The following is a 19,471-nucleotide window of genomic DNA, read 5'->3' on the forward strand; positions in this document are numbered from 1 at the left end:
AACACACATATGGATCCAAAATTGCCTCATTGTTTCAGAAATTAATTTACATGCTAATTTGCATATTCCTATTCTTTTCTTCCCTATTATACCTGTCTTTGAAAAAAAAATCTTACTGTGTATTAGTGGCTCCCCTAACCTAAATATTCATTTCTTTTCCCTGTATATTGACATTGCCTCTGGCTAAGACACAAATGCATGAAACAAATGAGAATGTAGGCTGGAGAGAAGAATCTTTTGGCTTTCTTGTTTGGAGATTTTTTCCCCAGCCATTTTTTTATTTAATATGGGAATTGCAAGCGCATGTTAAGGGAAAAGCAAGACCCCAGCTGCAGCAAATATTCATCCCTCTTTAATTTCTTACCATGTTTCACTTACACCTGTCCAGAAAACTGGACAAATTGACCGAGAATCACAGCTGGACTATATCACTGTTGCTCTGCTATCTTCAGGGGAACTATAGTAATTATAGTTGTTGCTCTCTGCGTAACTGACTTATCACAGATGTGATAAATGTGACCCCACTCTTTCATGGAAAAATTATTTCAAGATAATAAGATAATAATCCTCCCCTCCCCTCCCAAACCTGAGGTTTTCTAATTTTTTGTTATTTTGGAGGCAGTAACCTCAAGATATTTGTTTATACTCAGCAGATACCCTTTTGTCATTTTATTTCTTGGCAGTTATGTCATTACACTTTCTCAGGTCTTCAGAGAGCTTCCAAAATTTGAAATGAGAAAGAATTTTCCATATGTAATGATCATCAGTGAATGTGCAAGTGGGAAAGAAGTTTCTCTTCGGTGTTTTTAGGTATGTATTAATCTGTAAGTGCTTATCACGTATTAGTGTACTCTGAGGAAAGAAATATTATTATTTTCCCAAGAAGCATTAGATGTACAACATTTATCTGGTGAATACTAAGAACCTGTGATATACATTGAACACTGGAAATGGTGCTTTAATGATGGCTTTAACACAGGCATAATAAGAAGTAATGGCAAAGAGATGACACGATGAAGTCAGTCACAGTAAATGGAGAGTATTTGGTCTTCCATTCCAGGCAGAGAACATCCTAGAAGATTTTGATTTAATTTTTGGCTCAATCACAGTTCTTTTATGTGACATTAGGCAGCTCATTTTATGTGGCAAATACTTTATTTTTTTTCTTTTGTCCATATATTTCCTGTTTCATTTGTTAATGCAAATGAAATATTTGTTAAATTCATTTGTATTTTTTAATACAAAATAAACTCTGTAAGAAGAACATGCTTTACTTGAAACTTTGAAAACAATCATGTAAGAACACATCTCTATCATTTTTAAGAGGCTGACTCAGTTCAGTGAGTAGCATGATAAACTCTGAAGGGCATGTACTTCATGAAGATGTGTGTGGTCTGAAATCTTATGTGGAGACAGATTGAAATCCTGATATTTTAATGAAGCTTTAGGTATGAGGAATAATACACTGTGATATTAAATGTCAGTAGTGAGTTATTTTGCCAATTTGCAAGTTCTCATAACACTGTAAACAAAAATTAAAAAGCCCTACCCTTGGAAGACTTTGAAAAAGAATCAAATCACACAGAAAATCCTTGTATTTGAGAATAGTCTAAATAGAAGAGTTGCAATATTATCACAATAATTTCAAAGCAAAAGGATAAAGCTAGGAAGCCAAGAATTTCATAATGAATGCAGCATATAGCTTTTAAACAGGGCTAACATATGGACCACTAATGTGAATGTGAATGCAAATTAGATACTTTTGATTGCTTGAAATAAAGTCAGCAGAATCCAAGCTTCAAAAAAGCAAATTGTGTGGATTTAACTACCTGAGTGCCACAGAAAGAATACCGTTCCTACAATATTTCCATATGAAACAAGGTAATGAAGCTAATTAAGCTAATTCTAAGGCAAACTGCCCTAGATAAGTTGAAGATGAATTGTATGTATTCTCTGGTGCTTTTTTTTTTGTTGGTGGTAATGTTTGGGGTTTTTTTGGTTTTGTTTTGTTTACCTGAGTTTCTCAACCTTGGTTTGTTTAACCTTTTGAGCCTACTGTCTGCTAATTTTGTCACCCAGAAGTACAAGTAGACTGCTTTTGAGGAGAAGCAGCACAACTGATGCTGACTGGAACAAATTGTCATTGGGAACTCCTCAGCTCAAAAACTATGAGGCAAATTCAGTATATAATATGATAGGGCTTCTAATATGTTGGGTATTATATATATATTAGGTAGAGAAAGACAGAATATCAGAATCATTTGTGATGACTGACTGGGGGTACAAATCCTAGAGGGTGAAGAGGGCAACTCCAGCCAGAGGAAGCTCCAGAGGTAAGACAGTTTAATGTCCTTCTTGCCAGCACTGAGCCTAGAATACCAGAATAGTATTAAGAGATGGTTACACTCACTGTACATCCCGATCCCACAGGCTGCTTCTGTCACACCATCTCTCTCTCCTCCAGAGACACTAGCTAAGTTACAAACTGCTGTTTCCTGCAGTGAAACCAATCATAAGCATCCCTCATGACTCCTGTTGCTTCACACCATCAGGCAGCTCAGCTACCAGCCCTGGCCTGACTGTACTAAACACAGCCACTCCCACAGCCATTTACTACTGCAGCTCTTGGATACCTGTCACATTTGGTCATCTTCTTGGTCCATCTTTCCCCTACTTTGCCTGGCATATGGACATACCATCTCAAATCCTACATCTCAAATTCTACACCTGCCAGGTTTGGGGCAGTTGCATGATCCCTCATTGTTTTAATTCTGGGAAGGGTATCATGATCCCAAGCTGAAGTTTAGAGGAAGAGGGAAATGACTAAATGAGCTAATTTACATGTTTGCCAATCACTTGCCAATTTGCAAATATGTGAATTAGCGCATTCTGAAATTTGCATAAATTCACACATGGAGCAGTGCAAGACTTGGCAGCGATGAAACAAAAAAAGAAAAAAAATGTATTAATGGTTGTGCAAAAAGGAAAGAAAACTGGTTCCAGAATATAGATGTCTTTATGGCTACATAAAGAGCAGGAAGATGGCTTTTGAACCTAAGACTGCCAATCAGATTAAGATCTGGAAAAAACAATTTTCTTATTATCAGTTGTACCCTTTCATGTAAGGCCAGAAATTGGGCTTCATGATTCAAAACATTGACTTGGGCTCCTTTTTTTCTTGGTGAGCCATAAGAAATAGTTGCAAAGACTAGGAAGAAAAATGATTACCGAAAAATTATGCATGAAACACTGGCTAGTGTATGTGTAGAATGCTGAGGGTTCTCCATCTCCTACACCATGTATGTCACACCACCATTATTCACCCTTGCCTGCATGCTTGCACTCTGGAAATGATTCTGATGGAAGCAAATGAAATTTCTTACTTATAGCTGTGTTAGCATTTTAAGTTGAGCCTGAAGCTTCCTGGACTGCTGCTGTCACATTCACGTTGCTCTGTGGGACTTAGCTAGTAGGCTGCAGATCTCAGGCTGCAGCGTAGCCTGCAGTTCTGTTCTGGAGAGCTCCTTGAGAGCCAGCAGTGTGTGCCATTTGCAGCTATAGTTCACTGTAGCTGCCAATTGGTCTTGTGGCCATTTCTGTCCTGTTTTCAGAAGTCTGTAGGTAGCTTGAATGGAGGGTAGTTCCTACCTTTCAGCATGGTGTTTATTCTGAAGCACATATTCACATTGGCTTACCCAGGGATGTTGTTTCTGGGATGGGCAAGTAAAGTGTAGTGCTACTCAACTGTTTGCTCTTTCCCAAGCATTTCCATCTCGAATGAAGTATTTCAGTAGACAAAATTGTCTGATTATGTCAGTGAGTACCAGCGTCTTGGGCTGTGTCAGTCTATGCAATGTTTTAATTAGCAGAATTTTAACTGCCATGGAGACAGGGGAAGGAGTGATTTAGGGCATGTGTAACACTTCAAGTGACAGTATTATTTTCCAACCACACTGGACTTTTGTCAGTAAATTCCTCTTTACCTGCAAAGGTTGGAATAAACAATACTTCAAAAGCAACCTGATAGTGTCAGAAAGAGGTGCTTTGATAGTTCCAGACTGTGTTACTGTTACACAATCTGCTTCACAAATGGGTCTGACCTCTGTCAATCGTTGTTACCACCGAAATCTTTTACAGACTCAAACTTAAAAGTGCAAATCTATGTATGGCAGTTTGTTATCAGTGTGAGAAATGTTGAAAAATCTTTTTCCTTGAAATGGTCTTTTTATAACCAACTTCTTTTTGACTGGAATGAAAATGGAAAGTTTGGCTGCAGTTTTCTGAACTCATAAAAGCAAGACAAGAAAAGAAAGAAATTCAGCCTTCCTGTTATTTCAAAGATCTGAAAGTAAATTTGGCTTCTTTTTGGAAAACTTATTTTACCAGGGAGATTTTTTTGTGTGTGTGTGCATAAAAAATTAAAAATACTTTTTAAGGATATTGAGGAAAGCAGTACTTTTTGGTGTTACATGTTGAATGTTAAAAATGCTGCTAAAATGAAATTCAACTTCTATCTGAAGAGACTTGATACCATACACTTTGGAAACCTTGCTAAGGTTTTCTGGACTACTATAGATGCACAATTTTAAAATATTTGTTTTTTCTACATAAAAATAATTGTAGCTAATCAGTCCCTGCTTGCTCTTCTTCACTGCACCCTACACAGTTATACACCTTTAAAGGACTATTCATTAGAAATAATATGAGGATATACAGGGCAAATGATAATATGAATACTAGTACTTTGTAGCAGTTCTAAAATATCTGGAGAGTCTTGCAGTCTGCAAAGTTCTCACCGTTCTTCCCTCCTTGATTTAAATGTCACATCCACCCTTAATATATCCAGATGCTATGGTCACCGAACACCTTATAGACTACAATAATTAATCCTCTGATACTCTCTTTAGCATGGATGACACAATTGGAAATCTGTCCAGGTAGAGACAATTATGTAGAGACAGAGAAGCATAATCCTTTTGTCCCTGCAGTGACACAGTGTTTATTTGCCACTGTTCCTGTGTTTCTTCTTGGGAGAGTGAACAAGTGTTTCAATTTCTCTCATTTTATTTACATTCAAGCCATGATTAGATTAGAGAATTCCATTGTTGCCTCCCTCCCTTAAAATCCAGGAAACCAGAGCTGAGCAGATTCGTTTCTTAAAGATCATTTAATTGCCTTAATGAGTTCGCTTGATTTTTCAAATCTCTAGTGAAGTCATAGGCAGAAGTTGAAATGGTTTTATTTGCCTTGGAGAAAATATATCTACTTTGCACTAAACAAGTGGTTTACATGTGTAAAGCAAAAGCATGCACAGCCTCAGGTGCCCACAGCAGTGATGCTCCTGTACTGCCAGTAGCACCTGATGATGTACACAAGGGGTGCAATATCCTGCTGGAGAAGCAAAACGGTATGCAAAAATATTCATGCAAATATTCATATTTGGGATGGTCAATTCTGGGCAATTAAACCCTGTATAGGTTTTATTTCTGATCTTCTGAGAAGAAATTATCCATTCTTCAAAAAGAAAAGAAAGATGAAGAGCCTGGAAAGAATGGTGGGCAAAGTCTTGACCTGCTCCAGACTTCCCTTTTATTTTCTCTGAACCTCTGCTGTCAAACTGATCAGGGAAAACAGTGCATAAAAATAAAGCTATTACAGACTGTGGGATGCTCAGAAACTGTTATAATGGAGTCACGTGTATAAAATTTCCATAGAAATAAGTGCAACTGGCCAAGTGTTATGCAGTCTCCATACCCTTCAGGTTAATTTTGGGTAATGACTGCTTATCCAACTTCTGAAGCAAATGGTACCAGTAGGACTTTCTAGTCACGCAGATTTCAATACTTCACTGCTTTATTAGGCTTTTTGATTCATAATAGAGGAGGGTTTTTTTTGTTTGTTTGTTTTTTCCACTTAGGACTAGACAGTATTGTATCTGCTAGTGATACATAAAGCAGACGTGGAGCTGCTGTGCACACTTAAAATACCAATCTATAACAATACCGGAAATCCCATATGTAATCTTATTTGTGAGACACAATGCAGGATCGTTCTTCTGAGATACAAGGTTTCCCTCCATGTAGACATTTCCCTAGATGAAGTGGGTTATTGCAAAATGAAGCAGGAAATCAACTTAGAGGATCTAAGTAAGTATCTTGCCAGCAAATATTTGGGGGCAGTTGTCAAATGTCATTCTGTGCTCAGGCTCCCAGCTGAAGCTGTTCTGTAAAAGATAAAAAGGCGTGAGTGAATAACCAGTGATTTTTTTCTCCAATAGAAACAAATGGCTAAGAAGTGTAAGAGGAGTCTTAAATATGAATGAGGCCATATGAGAGTATTAGACCCCAAGGGCAAAAGCTGACCCGAGGTTGGACACCCTGGAAAGCACTTTTAGTGGGCCCATGTTTGGTTGAGGGTGAAATTTCTGTGAGACCAGTAACATAACTATCAAGTATTGAGAAAGCAATGGAGAAAAAGTTGAGTGTTGCAATAGCTGCTTTGCCTTTTTACCTCCTTCTCAACCTGCTGAATTACTTGGGAGAAGAAAGTAGGAGAGCTGAGGTGACTACCATACCAGTTTACTACACACGGGATCACCAGCTGCTAGGTCTGGTGCCAGGATCTGCCAAAACCCCATACTGTAAGGCTTCTTTAGCACCACGTCCAATGCAGGATTTAAAGCAATTTCTCTTTTTCTACTTCTTTATTCTCTTTCATCTTGTCTGAGAAATAAAAGGCTTTATTTCAAGCACAGTAAACCACTTAAGTATTATTTACAATAGCTTCACACATTGAATAAAGGTATTTCACTATGTTTTTGTTGCTTTAGTGTCACAGTCAGAACACTTTTTAAATAGTGTTTTCTTTAGTATCTCAGCACTGGTCCTTCCCATCTTAATCACAATTAGAGAAAGCAAGGTTAATAAACAGAAAGAAAACAATCACACGCAATCTTTTACACTTCCCAAAAGGTCTGTAATCAGAGTTGTTTCAAGTTCTAATGAAAGCTTGAGTCATTTCTTATTTAACAGCATTGTTTTCCCTTCTCTGAATTAATTTATCCTAGAGGCAGAATTGTCTTTGGATCTTTCTTGATTGCTTTTTAACCTGCACACAGAACATACAGTGCTCTGGTGATGTGCTGCCTTATTGAACAGTTGTCTGTAGTTTAGAGGTCTGCTGAGTTTAACCATTTTGGTTTCTGGAACAAATCAGTGCTCACACTCTGCTTGATCTCTGGGTGTCCAGGCTGAACTAAGGAATGACAATTGTCCTGATACAAAAAAGGCATTCATCTTGGTATTTAAATTCCACATCCAATCATGAAGTGAAGTGCTGAACTGACGTGAGGCATGGAGGAAGCTAACCAAACTGTTGGAACTGCATTTCATAACAGAGATGAGCCTAGGAATTTTTTTCCATGGAAATGCTTTGGACAACATCAGATACCTTGCATGTGGTAAACGTTACATGAACTGGATGTATCCTGGAAGAGATAAATCCAGTGTATCAGTTCTGCATGATTTTCCTGTGCTTGCTTTTTGCTTCTTATGAGGCATGTCATAGGGCAATAATTTATATTTCAGAGCACAGAAGACAGCTCTGAAGGACTCCAAAAACAGAGAAGCTTTATGCATGTTTGTCTGAGAAGCATTTAACCCTCTAAGGGGGTTGGCTTATTGAATACAATATATTGACTCTTTATTTAATACAATATTGAATATAAGCAACTTTCCCTTCTTGATGAAAGCAACAAAATCACTCTGTGGAGAAAATTGAAAAATGTTGTAAGGTTTTGCTCATGCTGTTTCATTCCATGAACCTAGAAGTGCATCAGTGTAACTTTAAAATTTAATTTAGCATCCTTTTAGTCCAGATAGAACCAATGTCAAACAAAAACTGACAGGCGTCCTTAGTGAAAACGTAAGATGTAGCAGCCAGGAAGAATAGCAGATCTTTTAGTTAAACTGTGAATTGCTATTGCTGGTGCTGCTAAATGTTTTATGGAGACACATGCTGATAAGTGGTAGAGATGTTTTGACTCTACTACAGGCTTTTGGTAATAAACTTTTAACATTCATATACTGCAGAAGATAAAGGTCTAATGTTTTACACACAATAGAAGCAAATACTGTAGTCAGCTGAATCCATGGGCTAGGTAAACCAGGATAAAAAAGGAGCAATTACCTGACTTGAGGCCTTTGAGGTGTATGTCCTCATCTCTATGAATACACCTTGCATGTAAAATGTGTATTTTACAAGCAGGGATTTAGATCTTTTTAAAAAATATGCCAATATGAAATACCTGTCAATGTGAACCATACTGATAAGCACTCATGGTTTCAACTTAGCTAACATTTCTTTTATCTTCTACAGCAGGCTGAACCAATGTACTGTTAATGCCATTAGAGAGGACTGAGCAAGTTCAGATATTCAGGGAAGAGGGCCAATGCAGGTAAGCAGAAGGACAGCACTGGCCAGTGAGACAGCTGTCTGTCACAGGTAGTTAGAAAGGCAGGATGGTATTTCTAAGGTTTTCTCTAATAATTAGAAATACATTGGGAAAAAATAAAGTAATTCTCCCATTAAATATTTTTTTTCAGGATAATCACACTCTTGTATGGTGTTAGTTCTTACTATTATTGTTCATTTATGTTAAGCAAGTGTGGGACTACTATATGGGCTTTCCAAACTCTTTAAGATCTTTCAGGTGTACCACCTCTATCTGTATGAAAGTGTTACAAGTAGGATGCATCTTGCATCACTCCAGTTGTCACAGCTATTTGGACCTTGTTCTCCTTGTAGGTCTGTCATGGGGAAAAAGTGCTGGAAGGCTTTGATTTACCTGTCTTACCTGTGACCTCCATCTAATACCCTGAAGTGTCCTTACCTTTCCACTGTCAGGGAAGCTTGTTCTGGATTCTAGCTCAGCTGGGGATAACCACACCGTGAATATGGGCAAATGAATCCAATTGCTCACAATTGCTGGGTTTTGTGTGTGTAGTCTTCCTTTTGTAGGCAGTATTGATGCTTTTTATTTTTGTTATTGCACTCTTTCCCATTTGAACTCTACCAGTAAATAGACTTTCCACCATAAACTTGGAACATCAGAATGTTGTTATTAAAAAGGAAAGGTTTGTGCTGATTTGGTTTACATCTTAGCAGTACTTTGCATGTGCTAGCTAAAAAACATATGAATTATATTTTGAATCCCTAAAGAGCTCAAATTCTTTTTTTTTTTTTGTATTGCCAGATGAGTGTTAAGTATAGATTCTTCTTTTTTTTTTTTTTTCATCCAGTTCCCCATTTTTTTTTATAAGAAAGAAAGCATTTACAAATTCTTAAGTCTTGAAAGTTTTACACTTCTCCTTTCAGCACAAACTGCAGTGAAGATGTCAAGTCATAAACAACCCTTGTGACAAAGGCAGTTTTTAATAACATTTGCTGCAACAAAGCAAGGTAGCTCTATGAATGTTGTTAAGTCGGTGGGAATACATAGGAGATGTTATGATGGCATTTGCTTACAAACATGGTACGAGATTGGAGGAAGGTGACCTCCCATTTGTAGTATCATTGTTTTTTATTTTCCTTGATCTGTACTGCCCAGGTGTTCAGAAACCATGAATCAAACCTCAGAAGAGCACCATGAAAAGGAATAGAAAATAACTGTGACTTGGCATGTTTTTCATTTATCCTTATACATCTGGTTTTTGAGAACTTTTTTTTTATTTTTATTTTTGTTATGAGGACTACAAACTATAGAAATTGTTTGTAGTCCTCATAACAAAAAGAAAAAAAATAAAAAGCAGTTTTGATTCTTAAAGATCCACATGACCCTGGTAGGAAGAACATCATGATATATATTTTATATATTCATATTTGTTATGTATTCATGGGAGCTGGCAGCTGTGAAATGGATATAGAGCTGAAAGCATAGGAGTGAGACTCCTCTTCCTGTAGATGCTTTAGGTTAAAGAAGCTTTCTCCCTTGGGCACCTCAATTTGGTCAGGGATGTTGTATAGACTCCTGGCCAGTCAACTGCACTACCACAGCATTCAGCTCTTGGTGGAAATTTTTCTTTAAATGTCCTCCTGCTCTTGTTTTAGAGGGACAGTTATCTTGACTGTACAGTAAGAAGGTACAGGGCTTCCTTTGTGCTGTGAACTCAAGCAGTTCAGGAAGGATGGAAGCACTACTTCCATTTTGAAATGTATAGACATAAAGAGGTGATCTCTCGCAGTGGAGGGACCTGTAGTCATAATTTCTTGTGTGCTATGTTGAACATTTACATTTTACAAAATACTCTCCCTGCAGAATTAATTTTCAGCATTGGGGAAATATGGGCAGATTTTTATAGTTCAATAATAATTTATCAGCCTTTCTCTTGCAGTCCTTTGCTGGCTGGCTGCTCTAAAAGCACACAATCAACAAGAGAGCAGTGAACAGAAATATTTTCAAGAGCAGATGGGATGTACCTTCAAAAACCAGGATTGTCCCACTGAAACTGGGACATCTGGCAAACCTAAAAAAAAAAAACCAAACTAGATGAAATAAAAATTATGAGATAGAGGAGCAGAAAAATATGTCTTTGCATTGATTAGCGAGCAAAGTAATTAATCTCCTTCAACTCCCCTTTCGGTCCTTGGTGTAAAACAAGGAGAAAAAGGGATATTAATGCTTTGCCAAGCATTAATTCCTGTATACTGATTGCTGAGCAAGAAGGGATTTTTCCTCCCCGTTTCCAAATGCCCCAAACATCTCAGGAACAGTCTTCCTACCATTTATAAACAAACTATTTTCCTTGAAATCTTTGTCACTGGGCCTAATTCAAGGATTTTCCATTGTCTTTAAGGTGCCTTGGATCACGCTCAATCTTGTTTTACTGAGCATGTTACTGTGCAGGTCACCAGCCTATCCACAATCCATCTTGGAACTGACTTTCTACCCTGGGACTGTTTTATAACAAGCTGACATATATTGGCCTTTTCAAAATACCGGATAGACAAAGCATTTTCATCTTCACCACTTCACAGGCATCATCTGGTCTCATGGTAGTTTTAGGATGGAAATTTCATCAAAATTCTAAGTGTGAAAGGCAGGGACATTGATCTGTCACTTCAAGAAATTCATATATCTTGATAGAGAAATGTTCTAGAACTCCAAAGAGCTATAAAATTATTTTCCTTGAATTGTAATGATTTAGAAATGATTTATGCACATTTAGAAGGTGTGCTTATAGCATTTCTGCAGTATCTACTGCAGTGGGATGAGATCCTGCACCCCTTTGGGGCAGAGAAAAAAATGATGTGATTTTACAGATGACAAACTCAGTGGGATTTTTTAACAAAGCTGTTTTTTGCTGTTCTTGTTTGTTCATTTTTTTTAATGATGTTTCTTCAGCAGACAGCACAATATGTCCATAGTGGTTGCTCCTAATTAAAGAATTAAATAGTAGACAAACATTTGGCCAGCAAGTAGATGTTCTTAATGACAATGTGACAACATGATGGGAGATGTTTTTCTAAGCATCATGGCACCTGTCAGATGTCAAGGCAACCCAAATGGTCAAAACACCACGATGCCCAGCACAAATGTGTTTCCCAGTAGGACTGTATGAAGGTTAGTTTCCCAACAGTTCTTTTCACACCCTGAACCGTTGTATTGGTCTCATTCATTTTGGTTGATTGCATATTTTAACCAAAATTTCCTTTTTTCCTTTTTTTAATTTATCATAATGCAACAGTTTAGTGCCTTCTTGGGTTCATGTCATAACTGTATCTTACAGACTTCTATTAAACTTTTTTTTTTTGTTATTAATCCAAATTTCTAAATATAAACTCTTAGATTCCCTAAAGCTAAAGATGTAAATTTTGTTCCCCTTCCTAAAATTCAGATGTAAGTATGTATTAGTCCACAGCCTGAAAGTAGTCTGAATGGCACACGTGTGTCCATCCTGGTGTATATACCTGGTTTGTCAGAGATACTCCTCAGTTCCAGTTATGCCAGTGAGACAGGGCATGCAAGGGTAGGATTTGACCGTTGGAAAAGGAGCCACAGATTATACTGGTAGGCATGAGGAGGAAACAGGAGAAAACAGATGGCTCTCATTTATCCACTGCATTTTTGCTGAGACTTAGGGGAAGTTTTGTTGTTGCATAGGCAAGTTTTCTCCCAGATAAATATAATTTCTCAGGAAAAGTATTCAGGCCATCAGGGTTACTTAAAGTGACCAATCCCATATGCACAAAAAATGTGAAATCTGGGGGTCTGTTGATATTTCACAGCACAGACTGAATTTGCTTTATCAAATTAAGATTGGTTTCTTAAGCTTTCTAATACTCCTTACACTCCATCTCAGATTACTTCCTTTGATGAAGAACACCTGGGACTGTTTTTTTTAAGATGTTCCCTTGGATAGAAGTATAGATATTGAGAGCTCTTTTGACTCATTCTAAGGTGAAAATGACCTCTGCTGGTGGAAATTTGCATATCTGTTCAATTAATCAAGTATCATTCGGGCCTTTTCATAAATATGCACATCCAAATGCTCTAGCCCGGCTTTGTCAGTGTATTTTATTGCAGTGGTCTTCTAAGGGGAACTGGAATATTTCAGAGATGCTGTAAGTGATCAGACTGTCAGCTGACTTCAGTAATAAAAAGACACAGGTCCAGTAAATATGAGAGCAGATATCACAAATGCTGAGTTACTAAAGAAAGAGGGAATCAAACTATTTACCATACAGCAAATATTTTGACTGCGGCACTAACCCCTGTAGCATTGTCTCCTTAAAGATAATGGATGGATTAATGTAAGATTAAAATTCATTCAAATAAGTGACAGTAGTGTCATTTTACTCTATTCTGTACAGAAGATCAGTTTGGCTTGCTCATCATTCTACAATTATTAAGAGTCTGTCAAGTCTTTCTTCAGGAAACAAAAAGTTCGTTATCTGAGTCATGTTTGCAAAATGATTTTTCTGTCTACTTGGGAATGTAAAGAGGGTTTAGTGAATGAAGAACAATCAGTTTTGCATAGAAAGTGGTATTATTCGATACTCCAGCATGGAGAAATAGGAAAACATGAATTCCTGAAAAAAGATTTCCTGAATTATTTTGGTTTTGAAAATGTTGCCTAGGATCATAGTACCATTTTCCAATCAACAGGTCACCATTCTGTGTACCTGTGTTGTCTCAATTGCTCTTGTGCATGTTTTTTGTTGTTGTTGTTGTTGTTGTTTTTTTTACAGCACCATTCTTTTCTGGTTGCTGAGCAATGTTTCTAAGTTGGAATGCAGAACCAGAGAGGGAAAACGAGTTGTGAAAACAATGAAATGTCATTCTAAATGTAGCTGTTTAAAAACAATTAAAGAAAAAAACACAACCTTACATTAAAATAAATAAATAAATAAATAAATCACAGAGTATGATAGTTTCATTCTCATATGAATCTCAGTTTCAACTTATTTTTCACTGGGGAAAAACGTTCTTCAGAAATTTTCCTATCATCTGTCTCCAGGGAGTGTGTTGTTGCAGGGCAGGGCCCCAGTCATTTATTTGCTCTTTCCCAAAAGATTTCCCAAATTGTCTTTAGTACTCTGACTTGGAGTCTCTTATGTTAGAGAAAGGGTACAAAAAATAAAGGACAAGGGCCCAGAATAAGGCTTTTGTGTTATAGGCTGCAGTAGAGCAGATATTAGTTTTTTCCTCATCCAGGTTTGTTTTTCATATTCTTGGCTAACTTCACAGAGAATACTGAAAAAATATACTCTGAACAATTTTGCTGTACAAGCTCAAAGATACATAGTAATGTGCTTATCTCTCCTTATTAATGACTGTTCTTTTGAAAAATTTTTTTTTCTTTTCTTGTTTTTTTTTTCCTTGTGTTCTAGGAATAGCTCTGAGAAAAATAGTTTCGCTTCAGTGTCTAAGGTCATCAACTAAACTCTTAGATTTTATTTGTACAGAAGGACTCTGGTTTTAGAACTCAAAGGATCTGAGTTATTTGATGTCTTTAAAAGAGATGAGGAAGAATTATACAGGATATTAAAGAAACGCTGACAGAAAACCTGTGGCTGAAGAAGCAAGTCCAACCTCAAGATAATACTTCAGTCTGTGCTTGATTTCAAGTGTAAAACTGTCTCTATCAGCAAAACAAGGGATGCCAGTCTCAATTCTAAGTACATAATTTGCTGCTTCAGATCCTAAACTATGAAATCAGTGGAGTAGTACTGAAGTGAAAAGTTTGGCCATTAATCTGTTTGCACAAATTTACTCAGTTCTACTGAACACTTAAACTCAGATTTGTTGGTACAGTCCTTTGTCCTCTGCAGTGAGAGAGACTGAATTCTTCTCGCAATGAATGAGTTACCACTTAAGTACTGGGCTTTAGAATAATCCCCTCTTTTGGCTCGTATGAAGCTAATGCAACAGGTATGTGTCATTTGTCATGGACAGAGTGCCACAACCAAGTACTCCTACCTTCAAGTCCCAGCCAAGGCTTTCTTTTTAAGAAGTGAAAGAATATATGGAGAAAAGAATGTGAATGTGCTGTGGTTTCCCACGGGAAGCAGAACATTTGCCTGAAAATCAAAGTAGCAGTTTTCTGCTACTTGGCAAACATCCTGATTTCACTATCAGAATTTTTTACCACTTTTTGCTGACAGAAAGACGTGTCTTTTGACAGGACATGACTATCCTCAAAGTAGTCTGAGATAAAGTGGGTAAAGATAAAGAGATAAAGGCAAAGGAATTAGACATAGAGCTGGTTACAACATTTTTTGTACTGTTTTCCTCATTAAAAATGTTGGTCTGACAGAACAAGAACATTTTATAGAAATAGTTCATCTTGATCAACTTGACATTGACATTCCAATTGAGCCATGGAAACTCTTTAAGATAGCTTTTCTTCTGGACTCATAGAAAATGTCCAATTTTGGCATATTCACCATGATGTTTTTGTCTTTTCCACTCCAAAAGTACTTATGAAAAAAAATGAGTTGATTAAAATACATATTTTCAAATATAAAAGACAGTAATTAAAATTGGTTGCTAAAATAGAAATATTTAATTGGTTCGAAAGAGTTTGCAAAACTTCAGTGTGAGCTTTTGGAGTGTGGGAGAGGAAAGATTTAGTAAGAATTTTAGAAAAATTAGAAATCTAAGAAAAATGATCAAAGGATTTTGTATACAGGGAAAGTTTGGTGTTTACAGAGAAAATTGAAATGACCTTTGACTTAATGGGGTACATACTGGAAAGTGACTTTGAAAACCAGTTTCTGAATCCTTTGAAAAATCATCACAGTAGGATTTTTTAGTATATTCACTAAATTATTCTCATGGTAATGATAAAGTGCTTCATGTTCTCTGTGGCAAAAACTTTAGGGTACAGTATATGATTTAATTTAAAAGCTCTGGAGGAAAAAAACCCAAAAACTGGCTCATTGCTATTAGCCTCTTTAATTTGTTTTCTCTTTTGTACGGTGGTCCATGGAATACTCAGAAAATAAAGGTAAAACAAGTGCAGATAAATTACTAATCCAGACTGGTAATAATTTCCCTCTTAAAGAGACTGAGATTTCACTAAAAAAATGTATAATTATTTTGTGAGGGTAAATTTTCTTTAATGTTTTGCACTGAATTAATTATACTATAGCCTGAAATGTGTTATTTATTTGGATTTCTCCATGGTTACTAAATCTTCTCCAGGAGCTCTTGCAGAGCTCCAGATTGGATTACTGGATTTTCCTTTGATCTTGTTCTTGATTTTGATTTTTGATCTTTGATTTTGTTTTGATTAACCTATTTGACAGTTCTGTCATGATCTGTGTATTAAGTCCCAGTCAGTATGAACTTTGAGCTTTCACTACATATGGAGGGAGAAGTTATGAAGACTTTTCTAGTCAAGATTCCTGGTTGACGGGTTGTTTGACTAACACTCTTTGGCTAACAAGTGCTGCTTTCTGAGTTTGAAGTATGTGTTTACAGAGGAGATGTTTCAGCCCTGTTGAGGACTGACTGAAGACAGCTCTAAAGAACATACAGTATTAATGAATGAAGTGGTATGCATACCTTAATATGTTCAAATATATGTACCATCCTCATTTTACAGGGTGTAAAGTGAGACAAAGTCAGATTATGTGTTCTGAGTATTGAGGGGAAGTCGATGGCTGAGCCAGGCTGAGGAAATAAGATCTGCCCATATGGCGGTATGCTCAATATTCACATCTCTGATGTACTGGCTCTATTCAAAGTGGCCTTGCACTTTCAAATCTGCCCCAGCTGAAATGGCATAGCCTGTAGCAGTTGCATGTTTGGTCACACTGTGCTGCTGGAAGTGGCTTTGCAAGGTTGGATTTGTAGTTTGTCATGCTGTTTATTTACTTTTATTCAAGTCTGATGAGAGCAGCTTTGTAAGCTTTGGCTGTGTTGTTATTTTCATTAGTTTTCAAGTGCTGAGTTTGTTTTTGCTAGTTAACCTGTTTGTTTTAAAAGTCTTGTTTGTTCTTGGGATTAATGTTCGAGAGCACTATGCCATTTCCAAGTGTCATGATGGCACCAGGAATTCTTACTGCTTTGATGAACCCTGTGGCTGCCATCATCCCCTGACACTTGACTGACAATTCCTCAGGGCAGGCTGGCTTCCAGGGGTACCTAGAACTTCACTGGAGATGGTGTAGGCTGGCCACACTATGGCAGTTCCATTTTAGACAGTGCAGGGACCTCTTCCAGGGTGCATCAACCCCACCCTGTAAGACTTCCCAGGGATTTTATGCTTGCATATGACCCTATGTGCAACCATGTTTGCCTATGACATCAGCTGGGCAGCACACACCTCAACAGCTTTAAAATCAGTGCCATGTTAATGTCCTGCATAGCTTTAAGAAAAAAAAATCAGCAATGCAAATTTTCCTGAGCATGTCCATACTTGAAAATACTTATGTGCCACAGAGTAAAGTGTATTTGAAAAACAGGTTTCTTTTTCGTGCAAGTGGGTGGGGATTATGAAAATATCAGCCCAGGTTACGCAAATGTTTGCCCTCTCTCTTTTAGAAACAAGGAAGACTGCAATGGATATAGGAGAACTTGCTGGAGAGCCTCACCTGTCTCTTTTCTGGCTTCTAAGTGGGCATTAGAGTGTGCAGTATCCATACTGGCACAGGTAAGCCCTGCTTACTTTCCTTTATTCTTTTTAAACCAGTATTTGTAATGAAAGCCTCCACCAGTTACGCACTGCTGGCAGAAGGGTGTTGCCAATGGAAGCATTTTTGGAAGTCAAAATTTCAATTCTGTTGTTCAACTGGGTGCAAATACATCCAGTAGGGAGGGAAGCATAATCTTGTCTTGTAGTGGACTACCCCATCTGTGTGGGATGCTGCCATTACTAGTGGCTGAAGCTTGAAGCTTGTGTCACTAAGTAATTAAATATACAACATTTAATAATATTGGTATCCAAGATATTGAGCCATGTAGTTTTACTGGTCTGTATAAAGTCAGATTAAGTTATTGACTTGTTGACTATACACTTTGTTTTCTCAGACATTGAGGTAGGATTAGCAGTTGTTTAAATGCCATGGCTGTTTGCATAATGGACAACAACAAATCTGGCCTACAACAGATTACATGTACTTAACAGTCCCATGCCTACCTGCCTATAGTATGCAAAGCATACCCTTATCAATGCAGAAAAGCAAACATTGGCCCTCACTGTTTCCTGTGTCAGGTCACAGATAGGGAGTATCACACAGCCCAAAACAAAATCTCAGTGTGCAGTATTTTTTTTACAGGCTCAGATGTAGACTTGCAGTGGTTCTCAGGTGAATTAGGAGTAATTTTGAGCAAAACATGTTTACTTTCATACAAAAGTAAAGCCAGATGAAACTTGTCCTGAAGAGAAAGAGGAGAGTATGGCTAAACATTCATCAGGGCAATTCTTGTGAACATGTGTTGTCTCTAGCCTGAGATTTCATGCTTGCATCCAAGTGAGGAGACTGGCCTCATTTGATTTCTTCTCTTCTCTACTGGTGTATACACAGAGTTCTGGCTTCCGACTGAGGTTCATCAGGAAGCTTGTGGACTAACTCAATGCTATTCAAATCAGTCTCAGTATTGAGTAAACCAGAATTGGGTATGAGTAGTGACAATCAAGCAGCATCAGTGCTTGCTTCTTTGTGGTAGGATGCTACTAAGACATTAGTGAAATGTGAGCATCATCAGCACAGGATTTTTGAACAGTTTTAATCAAAGAAGTAAATATGAGCTCATGTGTAAGAGTGGAGGAAGGATACAAAGGCCAGTGAGAACCAGATCTTGCTTGAACTGTATTGTTTTAAATATCAGTGAATGCAAAATTAGTTTGTAGTAATGTTATTCTTTAAAAAGAGCCCAGTAAGAATGATAGTGCAATGACCACTGCAGTTAGCCAGTGGTATATCTTTCGTAACTTAAACCTAGTTTTATCAAGAAGAAAAAGAAGAAAAAAAACCTGTTCCAAATTCCACTTCTACAAATTTAGACGTGTCCTTAAGAGTCAAGTTATTTCTGGCTCTAACAATGTTGAAAATAAAAATAGTGGGTCATTTAACTCTTCTGGGATATTGGTCTGCAACTCCCTTGAAATCAGAGGAAATAGAAGGATATCTACAATTTATATAGTCCACATTTCTACATAGAATTGGTAGTCATGCTGATGTGAGAAGGAAGGGAGCACCATTCTTCCCATCCCATCATCCCACCACCATGCGTTGGTTATGCGAGACGAGTGGAATTAATTTTTTTTTTTTTTAATAAGATAAACAAGGTGGACTGTACACACAGAGATCTGTTGATCAGAGGGCCAAAATGTATATTCAGACATTAAAGAAAACAGTGCTGTACAAGATTATTCACTCTGAGTGCTTATGTCATTCAAGAGATTTGCCATCCAGCCTGCCTTGCAGCATTTTTTGCTAGCCAGTGCATTCAGGCCAAGAAAATTGTTTCCTAATCCTTTTTGTTGCAGATGAAGGAAAGGAGCCTGGAGGGAAAGAAACTGGGACTAAAAGTAGATGAAATATGACATTTTCAATGAGACCTACATATGGTTAGGGTTTGCCCTTGCTTTATTGTGATGTGACTAGTAGTCCCACGGTTTTTCACACACCTTTCCTCTTGCTGCTGCAGGGTACCTCTGGAAGAGTACTGAGACCAGCCCATGGGGCACAATGTGTTCTCCCCACTCTGCACCACGTCAGGGGGAAGCCAAGGACTGGACAGCCTTGGAAAGCTGTCCAAGGCATGAAGAAAGATCTGCTACTCCAGGTACTTGTTGCTATTTTAAATCCCACCATCCTCGCTCTCTCTTCTTGACCTACTTCATGGTCTGGTGCATACACAGGAGGGCTCAGACTTCAATTCCTTGTTGAGTGGTCTGAAAGGGTAAGAAAAGACTGAAGCACATGCATATAACATCTAATGGTGCTCACACAGGCACCA

At 37.6% G+C, this 19,471-nt stretch overlaps 1 protein-coding gene across 1 annotated transcript in view; it reads left to right on the forward strand.

Annotated features, from left to right (window-relative positions):
• Nucleotides 1–17,077: 17,077 nt before the first annotated feature.
• The window catches only part of ITPRID1 (ITPR interacting domain containing 1), a 47,804-nt gene continuing 45,410 nt past the window's right edge, over nt 17,078–19,471 (forward strand). The window contains 2 exon segments of the mRNA XM_065751960.1: nt 17,078–17,159; nt 19,160–19,297. Coding sequence (XP_065608032.1) covers nt 19,201–19,297 — 97 coding nt within the window. The 5' untranslated portion in view covers nt 17,078–17,159; nt 19,160–19,200.

Source organism: Cyrtonyx montezumae, unplaced genomic scaffold (genome assembly GCF_038088225.1).
Source record: "Cyrtonyx montezumae isolate F1298 unplaced genomic scaffold, pur_monq_1.0 scaffold_8, whole genome shotgun sequence".
NCBI lineage: Eukaryota > Metazoa > Chordata > Aves > Galliformes > Odontophoridae > Cyrtonyx > Cyrtonyx montezumae.